This window comes from Phallusia mammillata, chromosome 4, assembly GCF_965637545.1.
Source record: "Phallusia mammillata chromosome 4, kaPhaMamm4.hap1.1, whole genome shotgun sequence".
NCBI lineage: Eukaryota > Metazoa > Chordata > Ascidiacea > Phlebobranchia > Ascidiidae > Phallusia > Phallusia mammillata.
The window spans coordinates 20586751-20606655 of record NC_137255.1 but is presented as its reverse complement, the minus strand read 5'-3'; the positions used below and the strand labels follow the sequence as shown (position 1 = coordinate 20606655).

The following is a 19905-nucleotide window of genomic DNA, read 5'->3' as shown; positions in this document are numbered from 1 at the left end:
TTTACAGCATTCTGATGTATTATGCATGCTGCACTTGACCCGATTACAAACAAATAGAGTAAAAAGAGAAAACAAAAAACAGTAGCAGTGGAAGGATCAATATCAAAAACTGGACCAGGGAACCATTAGAACCCCTGTTGTTTATCGACTGGATGTCAACAGAAAAGGCACGACATTTTGAAAATGCAGTAGCAGTTTTTGGAAAAATTGAATATACTCTAGTAAGGCTGAATCAAAGGTTGGGTTACAAATCAAAATGTAGCTATTTGATAATTACTACTTAAAAAAAATGTGATCCAAATTAGTTGTGGCTCTGAACTAGCACTGAAACATTTTTAACATAGTTACAATTACAGTTATTCATGTGAATCGAGATAGGAGGTATGGTAAACTAAAAATTCCTTTTTCTGAAGTTTGTTTGGTGTTGCCCTAATGCCTTACTTCCTAATAGGTAATGACAACTTCAGAAGTGCAGAAACTTTATGCTTCAGAAGCACAAGTTAAGTAAAAGTTGGTGGAAGCTGCACATGATTTAGTAAACATGAACTTTCAAGTTATTGGTAAAAGAACCAGGCACAATATTAAATTCATATCAACACCTTTAAGTTTAAACCTTTTTTTGCACGAAATTAGTAAATTCATTTAAAATGCTAGAAACTTTTGATTAAATTCGATTTCTGCCATTTTTAAATTCAGGGGGTCAAATACTTGCCACAATTGCATGTGACCTCACACAATAAAATCTACAGTGCAATTATGGCAAAATTAAAACTCAACGTTGGAAGTAACACCACTCGATGGACCATTTACTCTTGAGTAAAATATCGAAATGCACATACATAGAAAGTAGGCTTAAATATAAAAATCATGTTTACGACTGTTGAAAATAGATTGCCAATAGACTCAAACAAAAAAACAAAATAACTCAGGATTGAAATTATTGATTTGCGACATAATAGGTTAATGGTCATTTTGATTTAACTCAGTGTTTCTCATACCCAAGTCAGTTTTTTACAAGTTTGCGACCACTATAGGACATAAAATTTTCTTTCAATACTGATGCATTACTATACAGTTTCATTGAGTCTACGAATGGATGTGCAGAGGCAAAAGTCCTTTGAGACCTAAATAGGCTGAGAAACACTGACTTAATATAAGTTACGTCTTCAATTTCAGCAGTAGATAGAAAAGAATGAACAGCAGGCCACACTATGGCTCTTACACAGACATAACACAGGCAGCTTTGATTAAACAATTAAAACACAATGAAAAGTAAGTGCAAAAGGCTGACATCAATCAAGGGATGCCAAAGAGCAATCAAAGCTGCCGGAAAAATTCATACTAGTAGTCACTTGACAGAAATCATCGAAACAAGGGGGTGTGCTTCGAGTGCGACACATTGAAGTATTAGGCAAGGACAGATTTGCTCATGGTAGAATACACAATGAGGAACTGGATTGGCAAGTGGGTAATTTAACAAAACCTCCACACATCACAGGTTTTAGAGGTATTGTTTGGGCCAAGGTATACCTGTAGCTTCATTTTCTGCCCAAAAACATCTTTATCTTTTGTAAAATAGCAGGTTTTACAATTTTCTAAAATCAAAAAGTAAACACCCTCGAAGCTTGAATCTTTTCGGTACTTCTCTATTGCAGTTTTGCCCTATTCTGAAAAATATTTGCAATTTGTAAATTACCCGCTGAACTAAACTTCACAACAAGAGTCCAAAATACCACCTGTAAGTTTTACCTCTCAATTGACTTACCTAAAAGTTTCAGCCTGGGTCATCTCCTCCATGCAACAGCAAGGGGAGTCTCAAGTTTTGTGTCCAACCTCTCATTATGTGGAATAAGTGAGTTGTGAGCATAGTGTAACACTAAGTCTGTGAGAGTGACATGGAGATTGAAGGGTTCAGCAAACCCATATCCATCTGATGTGTGTTCGATCAGACAATGATGGACCTCCTGCTTTGCTCTGTGGTTTAAGTAGTTCGTCAAAGGGTGGTAAATTTTATTCACTAAAAATGTTATCAAATCATAGTACGCCAGGCCTATTAAACATGGGTTTGAATCCCACCGCTGGCTAGATTTTTCTAGCCTGTGCCTTGCCTTACGGCAGTGTTAATGCCATGAATCGTGTTTCAATTCTCCACCGTGTGACAGTCCAAGGCAGGCGATGGTGCTTGTGATTCGACTTTCTTCGGTCGGTTTCTCCACTGAGCCTGTGTAGCTCAGTTGGTGGAGCGCGAGTCCCGGAAACACCCCTGTTGTGGGTTTGAATGCTAGCCTGTGCCTTGTCATATGGAAATTCTTGGGAGACAAGCTGATTCGGTACAACGCCTTTAATAGGCCTAGCGTACTATGATTTATCGATATGTATGCCATGATCGCTGGTCTGCATCGACGCTTCAGGGCTGATCCCAGTATGAATATGTTTATCTTAGCTAATAATGTTGTATGTAAAACTTGTGTTGAGTAAGGTATGATGAGTATTTTCAATCATAGTTTCAGCGGATGCAAATTGAAAACTTATGATTTTTAGAGCTTTCTGATTGTACTTACACTAATGAACAAGCATATGGTGCACCACTGGTCCCTCTCTTTCGAATAAGGAATGTTCCATCTGGCATGTTGTAAAGGGCGTGCTGTGCTTTCGTTCTGCATCAATTCAACACATGTTAAGATACAAATACAATTTTAGGCATTTATAATAAATTTTCATTCCAGAAAATAAACAAAGTCAATTTGTGGTTGGATGCACTGTGTTTTACAAGGCATATAAGCAAGGGTATTTTTTATCTTTATGCAATAAAAGTTGGAGTAATATTTTTTTAGCTTTTACCAAAAAGTTTCCTTGAAAAGTTTCCTCAAAAAAGTCCTAAATTAGCTTTTACCAAAAAGTTTCATACTAATTTTTGCAATTTGGAACAATTTAAGAGCACCTATGTTCTGAGCTTTAAAAGTGTAAAAATTAATGAAATTGGCATTTAAAAAAAATTAAAAGCTAGACACTTTTAAGCTTCTCAAAACACAAAATGACTAGTTCTGACTACGATACCTGTCGAAGTCGGGGAAAAACCAGTTGCTTTCTACACAGTGATCAGGATATCGTTCAGCGAGGTTGATGTTGTCAGGCATGTGATAAATCTCATCTTCATCATCATCCTCACCATCAGTGTTCAACTGAAGTTGCTCATTGATTCTCTCCTCAGGCACTCGTATTGACTTCATGTGTCTGTGAAGTACAGTGTGCACATTATATATTGCAGCTATTTTTATCATCTCCAACAACATTTTTGACTATTTTTTTGCCAAGACTTCACATCTGTGGGAAAAAACCTTAGTATGTGCTTTAAATGTGAAAGATAGTTCATGCTTTTTTTGGTTATCCTTGTTTGTATATTTTGTGATGTAAGGTCTTGTGCTTGCAGTGGTTTCAAATTTAGACAAATACCTGAAAAAATTTTTCTATGAACTAGCAATAAATTAGTTTATTGTTTGCAGGTGACTAGTTACACCCTTTATGTGCCAAAATATCAGTGCCAGCCAAAAATTTAGACGTTATCAAATATTGGCATACGCTATTTTTGCTTCTCGAAGTTTCTTCAAGTTCAGCATCTCAGCTTTAAAGGAGTTCATATTTCTGTCCAGTTCACGGTTGGCAAATGTTTCTTGATTTAACTTGGATTTTAGCGAGTCACACTCTTCAACAATGGCCTTGAGACGAGATTGCATTTTTCTGAAGTTTTCTATTAGCCTACAGTACAAAGCACACAATCAAATATTAAAGTTGGTAATGTTAAACGAGAATTCAATTCTATTGGGTATAATGAAATTATAATAAAACTTTACAAAATATGCTAATTTGTTTGGAACATTATATGCAGGTCTCTGAATAGGTTTAATGATAAAAATCACAGCAAACAGCATGCACTTGGCCTTCTATTTTAATCATAAAACATATGATAATAAGTGTTATTACAAAATTTCATCCTAACCTATGTTCATCGTGGGTTCCCTTTGCTTGTTCAAGGTACTTGTTTAGCATTGTGCACTGCTCTTTGAACATACTAATAGTTTCATCATAAGCACTGATAGCACGCTTTGTTATTTGAATATCCTGGTAAGGAAGCACATTCATTATTCATAGGCACTTCGATTTTCTTTAAAAAACACTTCATAGAAAACACACTGTTTAATCTATAGTGCATGGTATGTAAGGGAAAAGTTTAGTGACTGCATTTAAAAGTTGTCTACGTGACAAGACCAGCAGTATCTGAACTTTTACATGTAAAATATTTTTCTGAAGATTTGAAGGTCTCAAAACTGTGACAGATTTAGGGTCTCAAAAAACACACACTCATAATGTTATTCTGCCAATGGACATACAGTGGAAAGACTATGATTTAGTGCAAAATCGAGTAATATGGTACAGCAATTTGTTATACCTAAACACAATATTACTCTACTGTTCTACACTGTAAAACGCTAAGGTCAATCAATAGTGAAATTTGATTACATAAAATGTCATTTAAATTCCACTTGCCTGTTGACGGGTTGTGAAACTGTGATACACATCATGGTATTTATGACTCGTTGAAATATACTTTTGATCTACATCTTTAAGGGAACGCCACAATTCCTCCATTGTGTCAGCTGGGATGTCATCTGCAGACTAAACAATAACAGAATTAAGTCTCTGTCACAAAGACAACAAAGTCAGGAAAAACTAAGGCTTCTGGTAAAATACTGTACAAACAGTTACCATTATCCAAAAACTATAAACCATTATACCAGTTAAATAAAAAAACGACACTTACTTTATTGATAATGATAACAGTTTTTTGAAACATTTCAATTAAAAGGTGAGAAAAAAAGACGAGTACAACAAATTAAACACTCCCTATATTTTTGTCACTAATACACAAAAATAGTAGGATGTAAAAACCCCACAAACACATCAAACAAAAACATTTGTTTTAACACTTGAACAGCCCTTTCCAATCACAAGGAGCAGGGTCTTACTGTAACAGGCTCCTTATCATACAATATGAAACGTGTATTGAGGAAGCCACTTTCACTTTGATACAATGTTCTCACATAAAAATGTACACAAATTTTTGTACACACCTCTGTAAAACATTTACCCAGAATATTTTTTAAAACAATGTAGGCATTTGTTTTCCTATTTGCATGCAGTGTATGTAAATAATGTGTATCCAATAACCTGTTTGCTGGCTGGAAATTGAAGCGTGATGTCTAATTCAGGATTATACACCCTGAGCGACTCCTTGCGGTAATGGTTTACTAAATCGATCACCGAAGAGAAGTTGTAGGGATCAGAAAAACCATATTTTCCATTTCGATGGCCTATTCGAATTAATTTGTTGCTTCCACCTGGAATAAACAAAAATCCTAATTATTTTCCCACAATAAATGTTACATAACACTTGTTTTGTGACATTTTTCATGATCTATAACAAAGATGAAAGACACAATAGAAAACAAGATAATAGCAGTTGGGGATTTAAGCCTATGAATATAAATACACATAAATGCTAAACAATCGACGCCTGTGAAGTATTTTTACAGAAATTTAGGTTGCCACATGACAATCTTTGCAAGCCAAATGCGAACCCCTTTACTTTTTACAGAGAAGGGTGCAAAGGAATAAGTCACCAAAACTACACATAGTCCACTGTAAGCGCAATTTTGAGGTGATTTAAGTTCAGTAGTTAATTTGGCCGCCGGTGTCCATCCAAAGCAAACTGGTGTGTCACACTCATGCAACAAATTACTCATGTTCGTATAGTAGATGTAAATGCTATTCAGTGATGATTTAATCCAACACCCACAAAGGAAGACAGACATATTGTCCACTAACAAAACAAAAACAACAATTCAATATGTATGTGACAACAACTATTTAAGGAGGTCATGCTTACTTAAACATTAAAGGTTGTTGTTTTTTCAATTTTTCACCAAAATCTAACACTGAAAAACCAGGGGCCGGGCAGGAACACTAACTAATCATTTTATCTTGCTTTATTGTTCATTTTAATAAAGTTTATTTCAATGAAATTAAGCAAATTTTTGACATTTTTTGTTGAGCACAATGGCAACAAAAATGAAAAGAAATTTTGTCAAGTTAAGTGAGGTAGTCAAACCTAGTTAATAAGATTTACAAACTGAAAAAAACAGTGCCTACTTAATTTTCATGGAGCAACAAAAATGCACTGTTTTAAAACTCCATTTGGACCAAAAGTATTAGACAATGCTCGAAGCACCAAACATACTGATAAAAAAATTATTTATTTTCATAAGACCAGCATTAAACTGCACCTTTTCTCAGGGTGAGGGTAAATTCTCCTGGATTATTTGTTGATGTTCGGACCAGGAATGTTCCGTCCACTTCATCACAGAGTCTTGCGTTGACTTCATCCCTAGACACACTTCCCCAATACCATTCTTGATCCTGTAATAAGAAAATATGTATTATATGCAAGTCCTAATATCATATGGTTCATATGGCAATTCTAAATCATGGGCATGCAACATAAGGGCGTCGAGCCAGAGCATGGCCACTACAGCTATATCTTTGGCCTGCGCTGACTTCTATAAGAAGTCCATTGTTTTATACTTTCACTGTTAAATCATAGGAACTGCATCATTGTTTTTTTTTATTGTATTATGAGGTAAAGTTGATGTGAAACTCTTTAAAGAAACTTGGTTTAAAATTTTGCCTTCATGGAGCGCAAACCTCAGGCGGGAATTTTTTTATCCAAATGCAAGCGTCAGTTTATTAACCAACCCTCAGCATCATAACAAATTTAAATTGTGGCTGATTATGCTAAACAGTTAAACACCCATGTTCTAAATCAGGGGTTCTCAACCTTTTAAGTTTGCGGACCGGTAAACTTTCAAAACAAATTTTGTGGACCGGTGGACTTTTAAAATCAACCCAAAATGAAAAATATGCAATTCAAAAGAAGCATGGAAAATTCAATTTAATGAAAAGTTTACTGCTGCCTGTTTGATATCATACGTGTTAAACACGGTTTTAATGAAGTTTCTGCAAGGCGAAGTAGAGCGTTGACTTCCACACTATTTCTCTGCCTTCAACATCTTGCATTTTGCAATTAAGATATAAAATTGTAATACATTTGGCGGACCGGCAGGAAAGTTGACGCGGACCGGTGCCGGCGGTTGAGAACCACTGTTCTAAATGATCTGTGACAAAACTAGAGAAAACCCATGCCAAAAATTCATTTTAGCTTGTTCTGGCAAACTTATGACAACCTGTACCTCTCACAAATATTTTACTCAACTCATGTTTTTAAGTGTTGGACAGGGGTTATTGCATTTAGTAGCACAAATAGGCAATGATAAAAACTTTGATGTGATTATGTTTCCGCCTAAACGTACCTGGAGAGAATGGCTAATTGATGTTGTGTGGTGTGGGGAGGGTTGTGGAGATGGGGTACCTCCATTTTTTAAAGTAATAGGCATGTAGTTACTGCTCGGCACCCTGCAAATAATACATGTCTTATCTAAATGTACTTTGACACATACGCCTTTTTGCTTCGGACAGCACAAAATTGGAAAAAAAAAACTACACTTGAGGTAATCGTACTCGGTATCGAAGGTATATACATGTGGTACTCGTACTCGGTATCGGTACTCACTTCAAAACCTGGTATCGTCCCATCACTACAATATATTTAGATCAAATACCTTTGCGGGCCGGATGAAATCACGTCACGGGCCGGATCGTAGGCCGAAGTTTGATGACCCCTGATATAAAACATTCCAATATCAAGCAGATAAACAAAAATTTGTTTTACAAAAAAGTACATGCAAAATAACACTGAAAAATCTGGAGTTTCTGGCTCAAAGGGGAAATTAAGTAGCAAACTTACGGATGACTAATGGTTCCAACAACTCTTGGAGGAATTGGAGGAGCATCCTCAGTGTCACTCTCATTCTCCATCACAGTGGTCAAAACACTGGGGATTGGGGCTGGTGGGGGTGGGGGGCGTTGAGGGGGGTTTCTTGTATGCACCCACTCTACAAACTCCGCAGGAATGTAACCAGTCTCATTTGTCCTTTGGTTTGTGCCATACAGCCAACCATCGGGTCTTTGTTCTGTGCCCTACAAATAAGGACGCCTTAAAGGTTAATATTCTGTAGCGGAAATAGTTTGCAGTAGTAAATTGCACAAATGGACAAAATCGGACAAGAACAGAAACATAGTACTTATGTGCTAAACACTTTCACTTTTGTGTGTACACATAATGCCAGAATAAACACACCAAAATTGGAGCTAAAGTAAATCACAAAGCCACAACAATTTCTGATTAAAAAGAGTGCATTTTACGGGAAGAAAAACAAACATTGAAAACACAATATTCTGTTTAGCAACAATAAAACTCTCAAACACAAAGTAACTTACAGTGAATTTGAAGACAAATGGTTTTTTGACAAAAATGGTGTCCCTCACTTGGCATCCAATACACCTTTCATGATCTTGTGGTTCATAATTGGCTATCATTCGGTATTCAATACCTGCACATGTTGAACCATTTTTGAAAAGTAGGGATTGCCAGAGAGTATTTTATAAAAGCTGACATATATTGTTAGGCTAAAACTGTCTTGTTTTCGATCATGTCTCATAGTAACACTATTCAACACTACTAACACTACTAAAATTTCAGTAGTGAAGCACTAGGCTTGTGGTTAGCCAAAATTGAGCTAAATGTGTCATTTTGGCAAATGTCTGAGCCAGAACTTAAAAATTTGGCAGGAAATGAACATTTCTTCATGTCAAAAAACACTTAGAAAATCATTTTTACAACTCACCAACTGAAAATTTATTCTGTTCATAATATTATTATCAAAGCTGACACAACTTTGATTTTCAGATAGTTACTTGACCATATGTGAAACAAGTTTCTTTGTGGTTCATTACCAGTTATGACATTGAACAGATGGGGTGAGGCAAAGCTTTTCAGTGGTTGCTCACAGCAACCTGGAGTGTATGAACATGACAAAACTGACCTATTGTCTTCACTAGCTGCAGTAAAAGACCTTAACAGGTCGAAACAGAGTGCAATGTCTGCACCTTAGTAATTGATGTTTTCAAAAAAAATGAGCCATAGTGTCTGCAAGTTATTTTGAGTTGTTTGCAGTTTATATAGGGTGTCTTTGAGTGTCGATGGTTTAACTTGCATTTAACATTGCAATTATTTTAACCAATAACTTTGTTAGGTTTCGGCAGATTCTGTAAATGTTTTAGCATGACAGCTATATATTTAGTTTGACCTGGAACTTTTGCATCAGGTTCGGTGCATCAGATCGCAATATTGACAAGTGCAATCAATTTAAAAACAAAATTGTCATACAACAAAGCCCAAAGTCCCCAAACCCTCATCAAGAAATGCTGAGAACCAGAAAATGTGATCAGGTCATCATTATATAAAATTTATAAATATAATACCACAAGTAGATTATCGCACTCAGAAAAACATAAAAAAACTCTTACCTGATGCCTGTTGCTGGTGAGGATACATTGTGGAATAATGTACTTTCTGCTTTACAAACCTAACAACGAGTGACTCACATTATTGGTACTTTAAAAAGGATCCACCTGCAATATAGAGCAATAATTTCAAAAAACTGATATTTTTTCCTTAGAAATGTCGGCGATTTCTGCAAATCTGTGAAACTATTGCAAGCTAATCCTGAATATTTTGCTAACCCCATATTTTATCCATGATAGAGTACAGGCAGATTCCACAACAAGAAAAAACCAAGTTCTTTATTCAATGACGCATCGGCAAACAATTGACAGACGTAAAATAAACAGAAAAAATCAGCTAATATTTAATCCCCAATGAAACGGTCGCTTAGAACGTTAACGCCCCATCTCGGCTAATTCGACTAATAAAGTGACTAAATTGGCACCTTCATAAACTTCCAGGCATAAAAAATTACAGTTTCGCAGCAATCTCTGCAAAGCAGTAGCTAGCTACACATTACACACAAGGACTGTTTTGAGACTAAAACACTCGAGCGTGGATTTTTATTTTGGAACTTCCTTATGGGCTTGCCAGGTGGGTAATACTTAGAAACAGATCATGAAGTGATTTTCCAATTTGTAATCAAAGAATGGTTTAAAATTACTTGTTGTGCCAGATTTGAAGCAAAATGTGGCCTACTTAGATTTGGGTCGAACTTTTTTGATTTTCGACTGGCATGTGTTTAACGACAAACCTTACTTTTCTTACAATTGATTTAATATGCACCCATTTTAAACATGGGTGGTTAGTTTTTAGCAGGGCTCCTTCAACTCGTCTCACCAACGCCACATACCCTGCACAAAACGGTGCAGCTGTTGCGTAGCTATTTGGGGTTTAGCGATTATTTTAATGCAATCAGAGTCAATATAAGCCCATGGTGGCTCTGGTGCAATGGTGTCGCTTTGCGTTGTCCCAAAGCGAGACCAACCCAACTCAGTTCAGCATAACTACTGATAACTGCTGATTATTTGCGTGCAAGCTATTTATTAAAGGGCGTCAAATTTTCTTGTATCTTTGTCGCCACCTTACGTCAAAAATATTTCCAATCAATTTGTAATTAACTACAGAGTGGTTTCGTACTTTCGTCGCCCCGAGAAATGGTCCAGTCTTTTACGGCGTTAACAACAATAAGCACACAGAAACTAATGGAACTGGAACAGGCATGCAAAAAACATGTGAAGTACCTGGCATTATTAGGCAAATAGTATCAATAATCTCAAAAAAGATAACACACATCGACGCAAAAAAAGTTTACTTTGCAGTTACACCATCATGCCTTTCGGGGATCGAAGCAAACGTCGTCGGCGTCGTTTCTTTTGAGGAGACTTTTTTTCAAAGGGATCCGGCAGAATGTGCTGGCCGTTTTCAAGCTGTGTCGTCGTCAGACCTGTGTCTTCGCCCCTATGTACAGGAGTTGCTAGTATCACCCGCCTTTGACGAACCGTGCGGTATCGTTGAAACAGGGCAAGACCAATGATGATAGCTGCCAGGACGATAAACAGAACTACACTTGCAGACACGCTCGCTATAAGCGCTGTGTGGGCTGCTCTGTCGTCTGCTTCACTGGTAGCCTTGACTGTTCCATTACTGCTCGAACAAACAAACAGACTGTTATGATTTCTAAAGCAACAAGAGGTTGGTTGAAAATGTTGGTCGGTGAATATCGCATATGTCCGAACCGCATTTAAACATCACAAATTTTAAATCTGTGTAGTGATGTTAGATGTAGGTTTACTTGGTTTAAGTTAGTGATATTACGAATGTTCGGTTTGCCAATTTATTCGGCCCCAGCAATTTTTACAAAGATTCGGTTTCGAGCAAACAATTTGCTGCAACTCGCTCGAAAACCAATTATTGATGAACACAACTTGAAAGAGCAAAACATGCCCTTTCAGCCTAAGTAGATACCATGGCATCATTTAAAATGCTTAATAACTAAATTTGCGTCAGTTATTGTGACCTTCAAGCCATCAGTAGGTAATTGACTTGCAGACCGACAACCACGGGCATTTTTATGTGGCACATTTGTTATGCCAAAGCTTTAGCGTACGACTTGACGTTTAAATCGACCGAACGCATCAGCCAAAACTTCCGCATAAGGTCTCAGTCCGAAACTACTTTAGCCGACTTGGTGCACTAGTTTAAGTCATGCGATGTAGGCTAATGTTCTGTTTCCCTAACAATAAAGTTAGTAACTTATACACAAGGAGTACAATTGTCAGCAAATATTGTTGTTTTAAATCCTATTTTCTCTTCGTTTGGCTATAAAAAATCGTCACAACATGTAGGCTGTTACGTTCAGAAGAAGCTTTGTTTTACTCGATTTATTTCTTTTATGCTAAAATAAATTGCGTGGTGAACGACCTTACAATTGCAAAGATAAACTAAATGCTTCCTTGATCGTCACTAATCGTACGTAACTTACATTTACACTTAAATAGAATCGCTACAACGTAACTAGCATATTGTCCTATTTTTGCACAAAAAAGCAAACCGCTTCGTAACACACTTGGTAGAGCTGACGGTTGCAGTGGTAGGTTGCCAGGGATTGGTTCCATTCATCACCATTGTTGATGTACGAAAATTTTCCGTAACTTTACTGGGTGTTTCTAAACATCAATGTCTTTGCTGCAGCAACAAAGGCTCTACACGTCGATACGCTCGCTTAGACAGGCATACGTAAACAGCACCGTGCTGCTATTGGCTGGTGAACGCCTGGAGCTAAAGTTGCACCAACTTCTTTAAATAATTTATGCTGCCTTCCTTGCTTCCCTGTACTTCTCTTTGGTGTCGCGCTGAATGTTGGCTTGTTAGTGATGTGCGGTGAAAACAGAGCAGAAGCCAATTAGGATTAATTTGACTTTACTTCATGCGAGTGGCAGCAGATTGGTGTTTCGTGTGATGGGCGAAAGTGGTTAAGTGCTTTTTTGATGCTAATACATTCGAAAACCCCACTTGCATATTATCGTCGGTCTATCTTTCACACTGTTCAATTTGTTTTTTCTTGTAATTACTTGTAGTTAATTTGGTTCAAACATGCCTGTCGTGCATGAATTTTCTACAAAACTGTTTTGTAAAGTCTGTTATTTGTATTCGTTTCTTTTTGTGAAAGCTCTTTTTTGAAATTGTACAAAATAAACTCTGCGAAATTGTTGAATTTTACGCCATCACCCACCATAGGAGTTAAAATCAGTAAGAAACATTTCTCGATATTAAGGTGTATTGTTCCAGCAACGAACCATGTGTTACAAGTACAAGTTTTTATACAAGGATAAGAAAAACAAAAAAGGTCAAAGTCAAGATTGCGCCATTTCACTAACACAAAGGAATTTGTATTACCCTGGGGAAAACCAAAGCGGTTCGAGATTTACAACTTTACTTTCGAGGCGAAGTCATGGCGACACTAAATAAATAGAGCATTGGTGCGACACTGCTTACCAATTAAGGCGATTAAGTTTACTTTATTGTTGCGCAATATTATTTTTGTATTACCAACTGGATTTAAGCGGATGATCACTCAAACAATAACTCTTTTCTGTATAAAATCGTAGAGTCAAACCGGAACTGAACTGAAGCCGCAAATTACGATGTCCTAAAACCCAAACCGGAGTTGAACCCATATATGTAGATATGCAATTGTTTGGACCAAATAAACCAATACCGGAACCGAACCAGTAAAAATGCAAATTCTATTATATTTCGTGATTTGTCTGTTTTTCAAAACACCGAACTGAAGAACACGCGAGCTATAGGGCGTGTCAAAAATCACGAATTTTAAGGAGACGCGCAATGTACCGTCAAAGTTTTTTCGGAGTTTGGTAAGGACATGTATCAACATCTGATCGGTAGAATTCAAATTAAACGAAAGGGATTTAAACCGGTTTGAAAAACGCAAACCGGTCCGGACCGGATAATTTAACAAAACCCGAGAATATACATTGTTTAAAACCGGAACCGAACCCAAACCCTTACAAACTATAATGAGTGAACTCGATCTGAATTTAAACCATACAAAAAGTGGTTCGACTCCCTGTGAAAACTATTTGTAAGCATGACGCAACAGTGCTGGCCTGGTTGTTTGGCGAGCCGAAGTACGAGCCGAAGCGAGCCGAGGTACACCGACGGGGGAATCCCCTTTAACTTTTTTCGCGGTGCTGAATGACGGGGCTGAAATATGACTCACTGCGTTGTAATTCGAGCATATAACCGGAGCGGAACTACAGAAAGCATGAGTGTTTTAAAGATTGGTATCACAGTGATCGTTATACTTTGCATTGCGAGCCGAGGTGAGAGCTCTCCGAAGTTAAAGACGCATTTACCGTTAAGCAAAAACTTAACTATGCCAAAAATGCAAGATGTGGCCTTGGCTGTGTTTAGAAAAGTGCAGAGTCAAAACGCAGCAGCTGAACAAAACTGTGGACGGGACAAGTTTTATTTAAGTTCCACAGACAGATGTGAAGACTGTTTCCAATATTGCCGAAATGGAGATGTCGTTATGTGCCAAAATTTCTGCCCCTCTGTCTACGTCCAGGTTTACAAACTTGAACCAATACAGAACGAGCTTCGAATTCATCAGATTGTAGGCATCGGAATCGCCATCCTGCTGTTGCTGATGTTGATTTGGAACATTTGCAAGTGTCGCCGCTCATTCAAATCTAAGCAAATGAAAGATGTTGAAAAAGGCAAGCCGTACGACAGTGGATCAACTTCGACTGTAGGGTCAAGCCGTAGCGATGCCTCCCAAACGCAGTTGCTACCCCCACAGAAGAACAATGATCCTCAGTCTAATGACAACCGGATTGACTTGGCAAACTTTCACGGACAAGCAACTCAAGTCGAACGCCAATCGGAGGCTTCTCTGAGACAAGTTCCCCCCTCAAACGACCAATCGAACGAAACACGCGCTAAAATGTGCAATAAAAATAAATACGACACAACGGTTAATTTGAGTAAACCGATGTGTCACTAGCTTGTGTACTTTTTTAGTTTTTATGTGTTTTTTTAACTTGTTTGGATTTTAACAGAAACAAATAAGAATCGCTAAAACCGGAAAACGTATATTTCGAAAACATACTGAAAGTTGTGAAAAATGTACCTTTCAATGTTTTCAAACAGGCAAAAAACATGTTTTGTGGCGTTAAAGCAAACAATCGTCAGTGTACATTGCTTGGTATGGTGCAAGTGCTTGACACATCACCAGAAGGGGAAAAACCTAAAACTTTTTGTGTAAGGTGCTATAGTCTCGTTTCACTGGAAGCAAACTCAGTCAAGCGTAGTGCACCTTTTTCTTTCTCTCTTGTTGTAAACGCTTTTTCGCAAATTAGCTTTTGTTACAGATTACGCGATCACTACAAAACTGTTTCACCTGTTCTTACAGGTTTTTGATTAAATAAAATTTCGCTTGATTGCTCTGTGGTTTGTAGCGTTTGCTAGAGCAAGCAAGGCTTTCAACCACAATACGCTTACTTAGGCAGGTAAACATAATCAGTACAGTGCTGTTTTCACCGTACAGATCGGGCTAAAGTTGCATTAACTTTATGAACTAATTTATGCTGCCTTCCTTGTTTCCACGCTGAATATTGACTTATTAGTGATGTGCGGCGAAAACAAAGCAAAGGGCAATGGAGTTGATTTGACTTTGCTTGCTGCCATTGACAGCTCATTGGTGTTTCGTGTAAAGGAGAAAGGACAGTAAATAAGTTTTTCTTTTTAATGGCAAGGTTGGTTTATTCAATTTAAAAACTATTGTTCCATGGTATTTTTATGTCGTTAGTGCCTGTACACACGATTATCTTTTAGCCATTATATAATGTTGTTTCAAGAACTATTGTTTTGTTTGGCGTATTACTTGTGATCGTCTTTTTTAAACAAACATTGCACAAGTTTTAACGAAAATACTAAGAAACAAATCTGCAAGTTTTTGAAACTCGCCAGCCATTTCGCTCATCCGTTTGACTCAAAACAAACGCAATGCGCACGAAAAATTGCGACAATTTTGTTCGCTTCTTTCATTTTCTTCATTCACATTATAAGTCCGCCGTCCAGTTGCTTTTCGCAAGCTGGATTGTTGGATCAAATGTACGTTAACTTGTTTAACCTAACAGTTGCCTCTGCGTCGGAGAAATGCCACCGTTTCTTGCCTAGGGAAATACAAATGGTGTCGACGGGGTAAGAATCAATAACATTGTGAACACGAGACGTAAATTCTAGAGAATAAACGGCCAGCGTTAGGAATTTCAAGCTGTCAATATCAACTAAAGCAAGCGAAATGTGTACGATAAATTTATCAATATTAGTGTTTATTGTTCAAGCAAAAAAACGTTTGCAAAAACGAACAAGGTTTGATTACGTCATTTACATGAAGTGAACAAAACAAAAAACAAGTCAAAGTGTAGATTGCGCAAAAGATGCAAAAGAATGTTGATTAACCTGGGGAAAACCCTGGTAAGTTACCAAACGGTTAGAGTTTACGACTTTGTTTTCGAGTCAAAACCCACCATGGCAACCTTAAGTAAACACTGAAATGCTGCGATATCTGCTAACACATTCTGGCGATCAAATTTACTTTTATGATTGCGCCATATTCGGGTCTACTATGGCAATACACGGTGCGCATGATTTACATTACATGCGGTGTTCCGGCGAAGGCCTATACTTAATAGGATGAAAATAGATGCTATGACGGCATAGTTGTTTGCTTTCTCTGTGGCACAGGCGGCACAAGCACCTATACGGGAAAGCCCCTAAACTTTTTTCAGGTACCGCCGTGAATATGTATCACCGCTCTCCCGCTTACACTCGCAGATAACATAAAAAAGAATGGACCTAAACCGTGTTATCAGAGTAATCAGTATTCTTTCAGTGGCGTGTGGAGGTGAAAGCTTAGCGAATTTACAAGCATATTCATCAGAAAGCAAAAACCTGACTATGGATAAGATGTATGAAGTTGCCGAAAGTGTTTTCACCAACAAACTAAAGCAAAATGCCGCGCTGGAACAAAACTGTGGGCTGAACAAGTATTTTTCAACTGCTACGGACAGATGTGAAGACTGCATTAAACTCTGCAGAGAAGATAATGTCGTCATGTGTCAAAATTACTGTCCCTCTGTTTACAACAAAGTTTATGAAATTGAACCAATACTAAACGAGCTTCAAATATATCGGTTTGTAGGAATCGGTTTTGCCATCCTGTTGTTGCTGATGTTGATTTTTACCATGTACTTGTGTTGCTGCCGCACACGCAAATCTAAACAGAAGAAAGATGTTGAACTGGGTAAGCAGCTGTACAAAAGTGTATCAACTTCGACTGTACAATCCAGCCGCAGTGATGAATCCGAAAAGCAGTTGCTCCCCAAAAAGAAGAACAACGACGCTAATCCTGTTGGCAACGAGATTGGCGTGGCAAACTTTCCGAGACAAAGGACCCAGTCGGAAAGCCAAGCTCCCTTTGCGCCGAACAATTTTTCTCCCTCGGTCGACCAATCAAACGAAATACATGATACAGGGGGTAGTCAAAATAACAAATACGAGAAAACAGTTAATGTGAATAATACCCCTATGTATCACTAGATTCTCTTTTTGTATGTTTAATTTGTTTGGATTTCGCTAAATTGAATAAGAATCGTTAAAAGGTGTTTATTAAACATGGTTGAAACGTATGTTCCAAAAACAACTTGAAAAAAATGGGGTAAAATGTATTAGAATTAAAGGACTAAAATGCCAGTTGCAACCTATTTAGAAATGTAATTTCAATTCGATGTTTTAAAACGTGCCAAAAATATTATTTATGGTGGTAAACCGAACAATCGTCAGTGTACATTCTTTGCTATGGTGCAACTGCAACTAACCCCACCAGCAGGGGAAATCCGTAAAACTTTTTGTTTGAGGTGCTTGTCACGTTACTGACCACAAACTCAACCAAGCGTGATGCCTTTTTTCTTTCTCTCTCGTTGATCTCTGTTGTGTAAAAAAAACTCTAAAAATCTTTCAAGTAAAAAATCTTTCACCTGCTTATTCACCCTTTTTAAACCAAACATTTTGCATGATTACTGCGTGCTTTTAGTGCTTTCAATAAAATACAAAACCGAAGAGACTTGTTTAGAGTAAACAATGCAATTTCGAGAAAGAACGCTTCCGTGTTCTAAGCTCACTTATGCCGAACGATACAAGCGCGTTAGTCCTATGGTCACATGCCTCACGTGATTTCTAGGTTACCCTGGTTCAAAGGGAAACTATAAAAAGTCCCCGGAAAAGGCTGAAACTGTCCAACACCCTGTGGAAAGTCCGTTTCTGGTAAATGTTTCTACTCACTAAATGTATTTATTGTTACGTACAGTTACAAGTTACATTCCGTTGCGCAACCTCGACACGGCCGGTTTCGTTTTTTTTTCATGCCAACTTATTATTTAGGCCTGGGGCAAGCGACAGCATAAAACGCTTGTTATCGGACATATGTACCCATTTTCACAGTGACAGGAGTCGAGTTCCGTGATATGACGCAAAAAATACTTCAGACGACATTCTGCTTGCATTCCGCAATGATCGCGACCTTCGTTGTTCTAACGTGCTTTGCATGCGGTCAATGCCTTGTATTACGACCTGAGCTGCATAAGAGATACGAAAGGGTGACGTCTCGGCTGGACGAGCTCAAAGAAGCAATGAACGATTTGACTTTATATGTCAAACTAGCATGTAACGATGCTAAGTTTATTGCAAGCCCTGGAAAATGTACGAAGTGCTTTAATCGATGTCAGAGGATCATCGAAGATCGACGGTTTTGCCTTCAGAAGTGCGGCATTCAATCTAAAGAGCAGCAAACCCGAGTAATTAAACAGGGGAAAAACACAAAAAGATTCATTATGGATTGATGTTTTGAGGAATTACGAAGCAATGCGTTATTTTACTTAGAGATCGACGTGACATTTTGATATATTTGGATGTCCGTGTTTTACGTTGCATGTATAAATGTATGTTTCGACAAAAAAAAAGTATTTTTGTATTAATCTGTCGATCACTGTTGTTTTCAATGATCAGATTAGTGAAAGTAATCGCTGCGGCCGATACAATAGTCCAACAAAATGCAAGCAAACTTAACAGAAAGGTGGCCATTAGTTTCTGGTTGAAAAAACGGACATGAAAATGTTCCTGGGTTAATGGCTTTTTTCGATTAATTTCTAAAGATTGGCAGAGCAAATGCTTTTTGTTCCACGAAAAAAAGCTTAGTTTCCCAGAATGCAAAAATGAGACAAAAATTTGTGCGAAAACAGTATCGGTGGCTAATATTGTTACTGCGGCGTAGAAAAGTTCGCATACGCATGCACTATTTGCGCTTGTTTTTGATGACAGAAACCCTTGACTCGTTGTTTTCTCCGAATCAATTCCTTTTTTTCTGTCACGCACCATTACAATGCCCAAAGCGTTTATTTCTGAACTTACAAAAATATTTTTGACGTATGAAACTTTAGTTTCATCATTGCGCAATACTCAGAAATATACACAGCAGATTCGGAAGGTTTCGTTACTGTCATGTCAACAATTGAATTGCTTTGTGTGAAAAGAATTACGATTGCGAATGTAGGCCTATGTATGGGGATGTATGGGGACAGTACCGAAAATCGCTCTTATAAAACCGACAAAATGTGAATTTGGGCTTCAGTTGTAATGTTAGTGTGCGAAAGTTGGCAAAATGACACAGCTAAACACTAGAAACGCCCTGTTATGTGTTATGTCCGTCTGTTTGATAATAGCTTCTTGTAACAGTGCCAGTATTACAAACAAGAATACAGATTGCCATGACAAAATGTTGGCGGTCTGCAAAAATACGCCAGACCAAGGCACACGGAATTGCTTTGGACCAATCTGCGCGGAGGTCAATTACGACTCGTATCAACTGAAAGAAATCTGTACCAAATGCAACGAAGAGACAAACAATGATTGCATCGAGCAAGAACTGAGGATGCTGAATTGCACAAGCAGACGCAAAAGAAGTATATAGGATGTTCCGCCGGTGATTTATTCACAATTTTGCACTACTTTTAAGTGACAAAAACATATCGTGCATAGCCTACCACTTTTTTGGCGTTTTCTGGATACAAACACTGTATTGAAATATGTAGGCCTACTGTACTACTGTTTTGTATTTTGTTATTTACAGCATTTCCTGTAAATCACTGTGACGTATGCAGTATAAACTGTTTATTCAAACTGTATAAAAAAGTGCTTCTTAGCTACGTATTTGAAATTGTATGTTTGTTTATGAAATTACATTTTGAAAGTGTTCCACCTAACAAACATATGTCAAATGCAAAGTACTACAACGAATTGCGACA

General features: G+C 37.6%; 4 protein-coding genes and 1 long non-coding RNA gene across 6 annotated transcripts; 3 read left to right on the top strand and 2 right to left on the bottom strand.

Moving 5' to 3' along the window:
• Positions 1 to 9648, bottom strand: LOC145224174 (phosphatidylinositol 3-kinase regulatory subunit gamma-like). The gene is made up of 14 exons (XM_080090615.1): positions 9541 to 9648; positions 8452 to 8564; positions 7919 to 8151; positions 7734 to 7793; positions 7425 to 7527; positions 6342 to 6474; positions 5227 to 5396; positions 4546 to 4674; positions 3998 to 4119; positions 3580 to 3756; positions 3058 to 3234; positions 2562 to 2657; positions 1766 to 1974; positions 1 to 1667 (listed from the first exon to the last, which is right to left on the bottom strand). Exons 1-13 carry the CDS (start codon positions 9566 to 9568, stop codon positions 1785 to 1787), a joined length of 1731 nt encoding a protein of 576 aa, XP_079946741.1. The 5' UTR covers positions 9569 to 9648; the 3' UTR covers positions 1 to 1667; positions 1766 to 1784.
• A 3-nt stretch (positions 9649 to 9651) lies between these two features.
• On the bottom strand, positions 9652 to 12147 carry LOC145224178 (uncharacterized). Its single transcript, XM_080090624.1, has 2 exons — positions 12087 to 12147; positions 9652 to 11164 (listed from the first exon to the last, which is right to left on the bottom strand). The coding sequence occupies exons 1-2, from the start codon at positions 12143 to 12145 to the stop codon at positions 10840 to 10842; spliced, it is 384 nt and encodes a 127-aa protein (XP_079946750.1). The 5' UTR covers positions 12146 to 12147; the 3' UTR covers positions 9652 to 10839.
• On the top strand, positions 10066 to 12734 carry LOC145224179 (uncharacterized). Its single transcript, XR_013859581.1, has 2 exons — positions 10066 to 10111; positions 10840 to 12734. It is a non-coding gene; the product is annotated as an uncharacterized LOC145224179 (long non-coding RNA).
• Positions 12735 to 13774: 1040 nt separating this feature from the next.
• Positions 13775 to 14987, top strand: LOC145224978 (uncharacterized). Its single transcript, XM_080091619.1, has one exon. It carries the CDS (start codon positions 13806 to 13808, stop codon positions 14544 to 14546), a length of 741 nt encoding a protein of 246 aa, XP_079947745.1. The 5' UTR covers positions 13775 to 13805; the 3' UTR covers positions 14547 to 14987.
• On the top strand, positions 14974 to 17665 carry LOC145224977 (uncharacterized). Of its 2 annotated transcripts, none has more exons than XM_080091617.1 (2): positions 14974 to 15297; positions 16336 to 17665. In XM_080091617.1, the coding sequence occupies exon 2, from the start codon at positions 16397 to 16399 to the stop codon at positions 17144 to 17146; it is 750 nt and encodes a 249-aa protein (XP_079947743.1). In that variant the 5' UTR covers positions 14974 to 15297; positions 16336 to 16396; the 3' UTR covers positions 17147 to 17665. The 2 variants fall into 2 exon arrangements, with proteins under 2 accessions (XP_079947743.1, XP_079947744.1); XM_080091618.1 differs by having other exon boundaries at positions 14998 to 15297; positions 16440 to 17665.
• Positions 17666 to 19905: the final 2240 nt, after the last annotated feature.

Excerpts from the sequence above, each read along its gene's own strand:
- LOC145224174 (XM_080090615.1), bottom strand. The coding sequence starts at position 9,568 with ATGTATCCTCACCAGCAACAGGCATCAG. Across the intron at positions 8,565-9,540 it reads TCACCAGCAACAGGCATCAG|GTATTGAATACCGAATGATA; the intron begins GTAAGAGTTTTT and ends CAACATGTGCAG. Across the intron at positions 4,120-4,545 it reads GTTTCACAACCCGTCAACAG|GATATTCAAATAACAAAGCG; the intron begins GCAAGTGGAATT and ends CTTCCTTACCAG.
- LOC145224178 (XM_080090624.1), bottom strand. The coding sequence starts at position 12,145 with ATGGTGATGAATGGAACCAATCCCTGGCAACCTACCACTGCAACCGTC. Across the intron at positions 11,165-12,086 it reads GCAACCGTCAGCTCTACCAA|TAATGGAACAGTCAAGGCTA; the intron begins GTGTGTTACGAA and ends TTGTTCGAGCAG.
- LOC145224978 (XM_080091619.1), top strand. The coding sequence starts at position 13,806 with ATGAGTGTTTTAAAGATTGGTATCACAGTGATCGTTATACTTTGCATT.
- LOC145224977 (XM_080091617.1), top strand. The coding sequence starts at position 16,397 with ATGGACCTAAACCGTGTTATCAGAGTAATCAGTATTCTTTCAGTGGCG.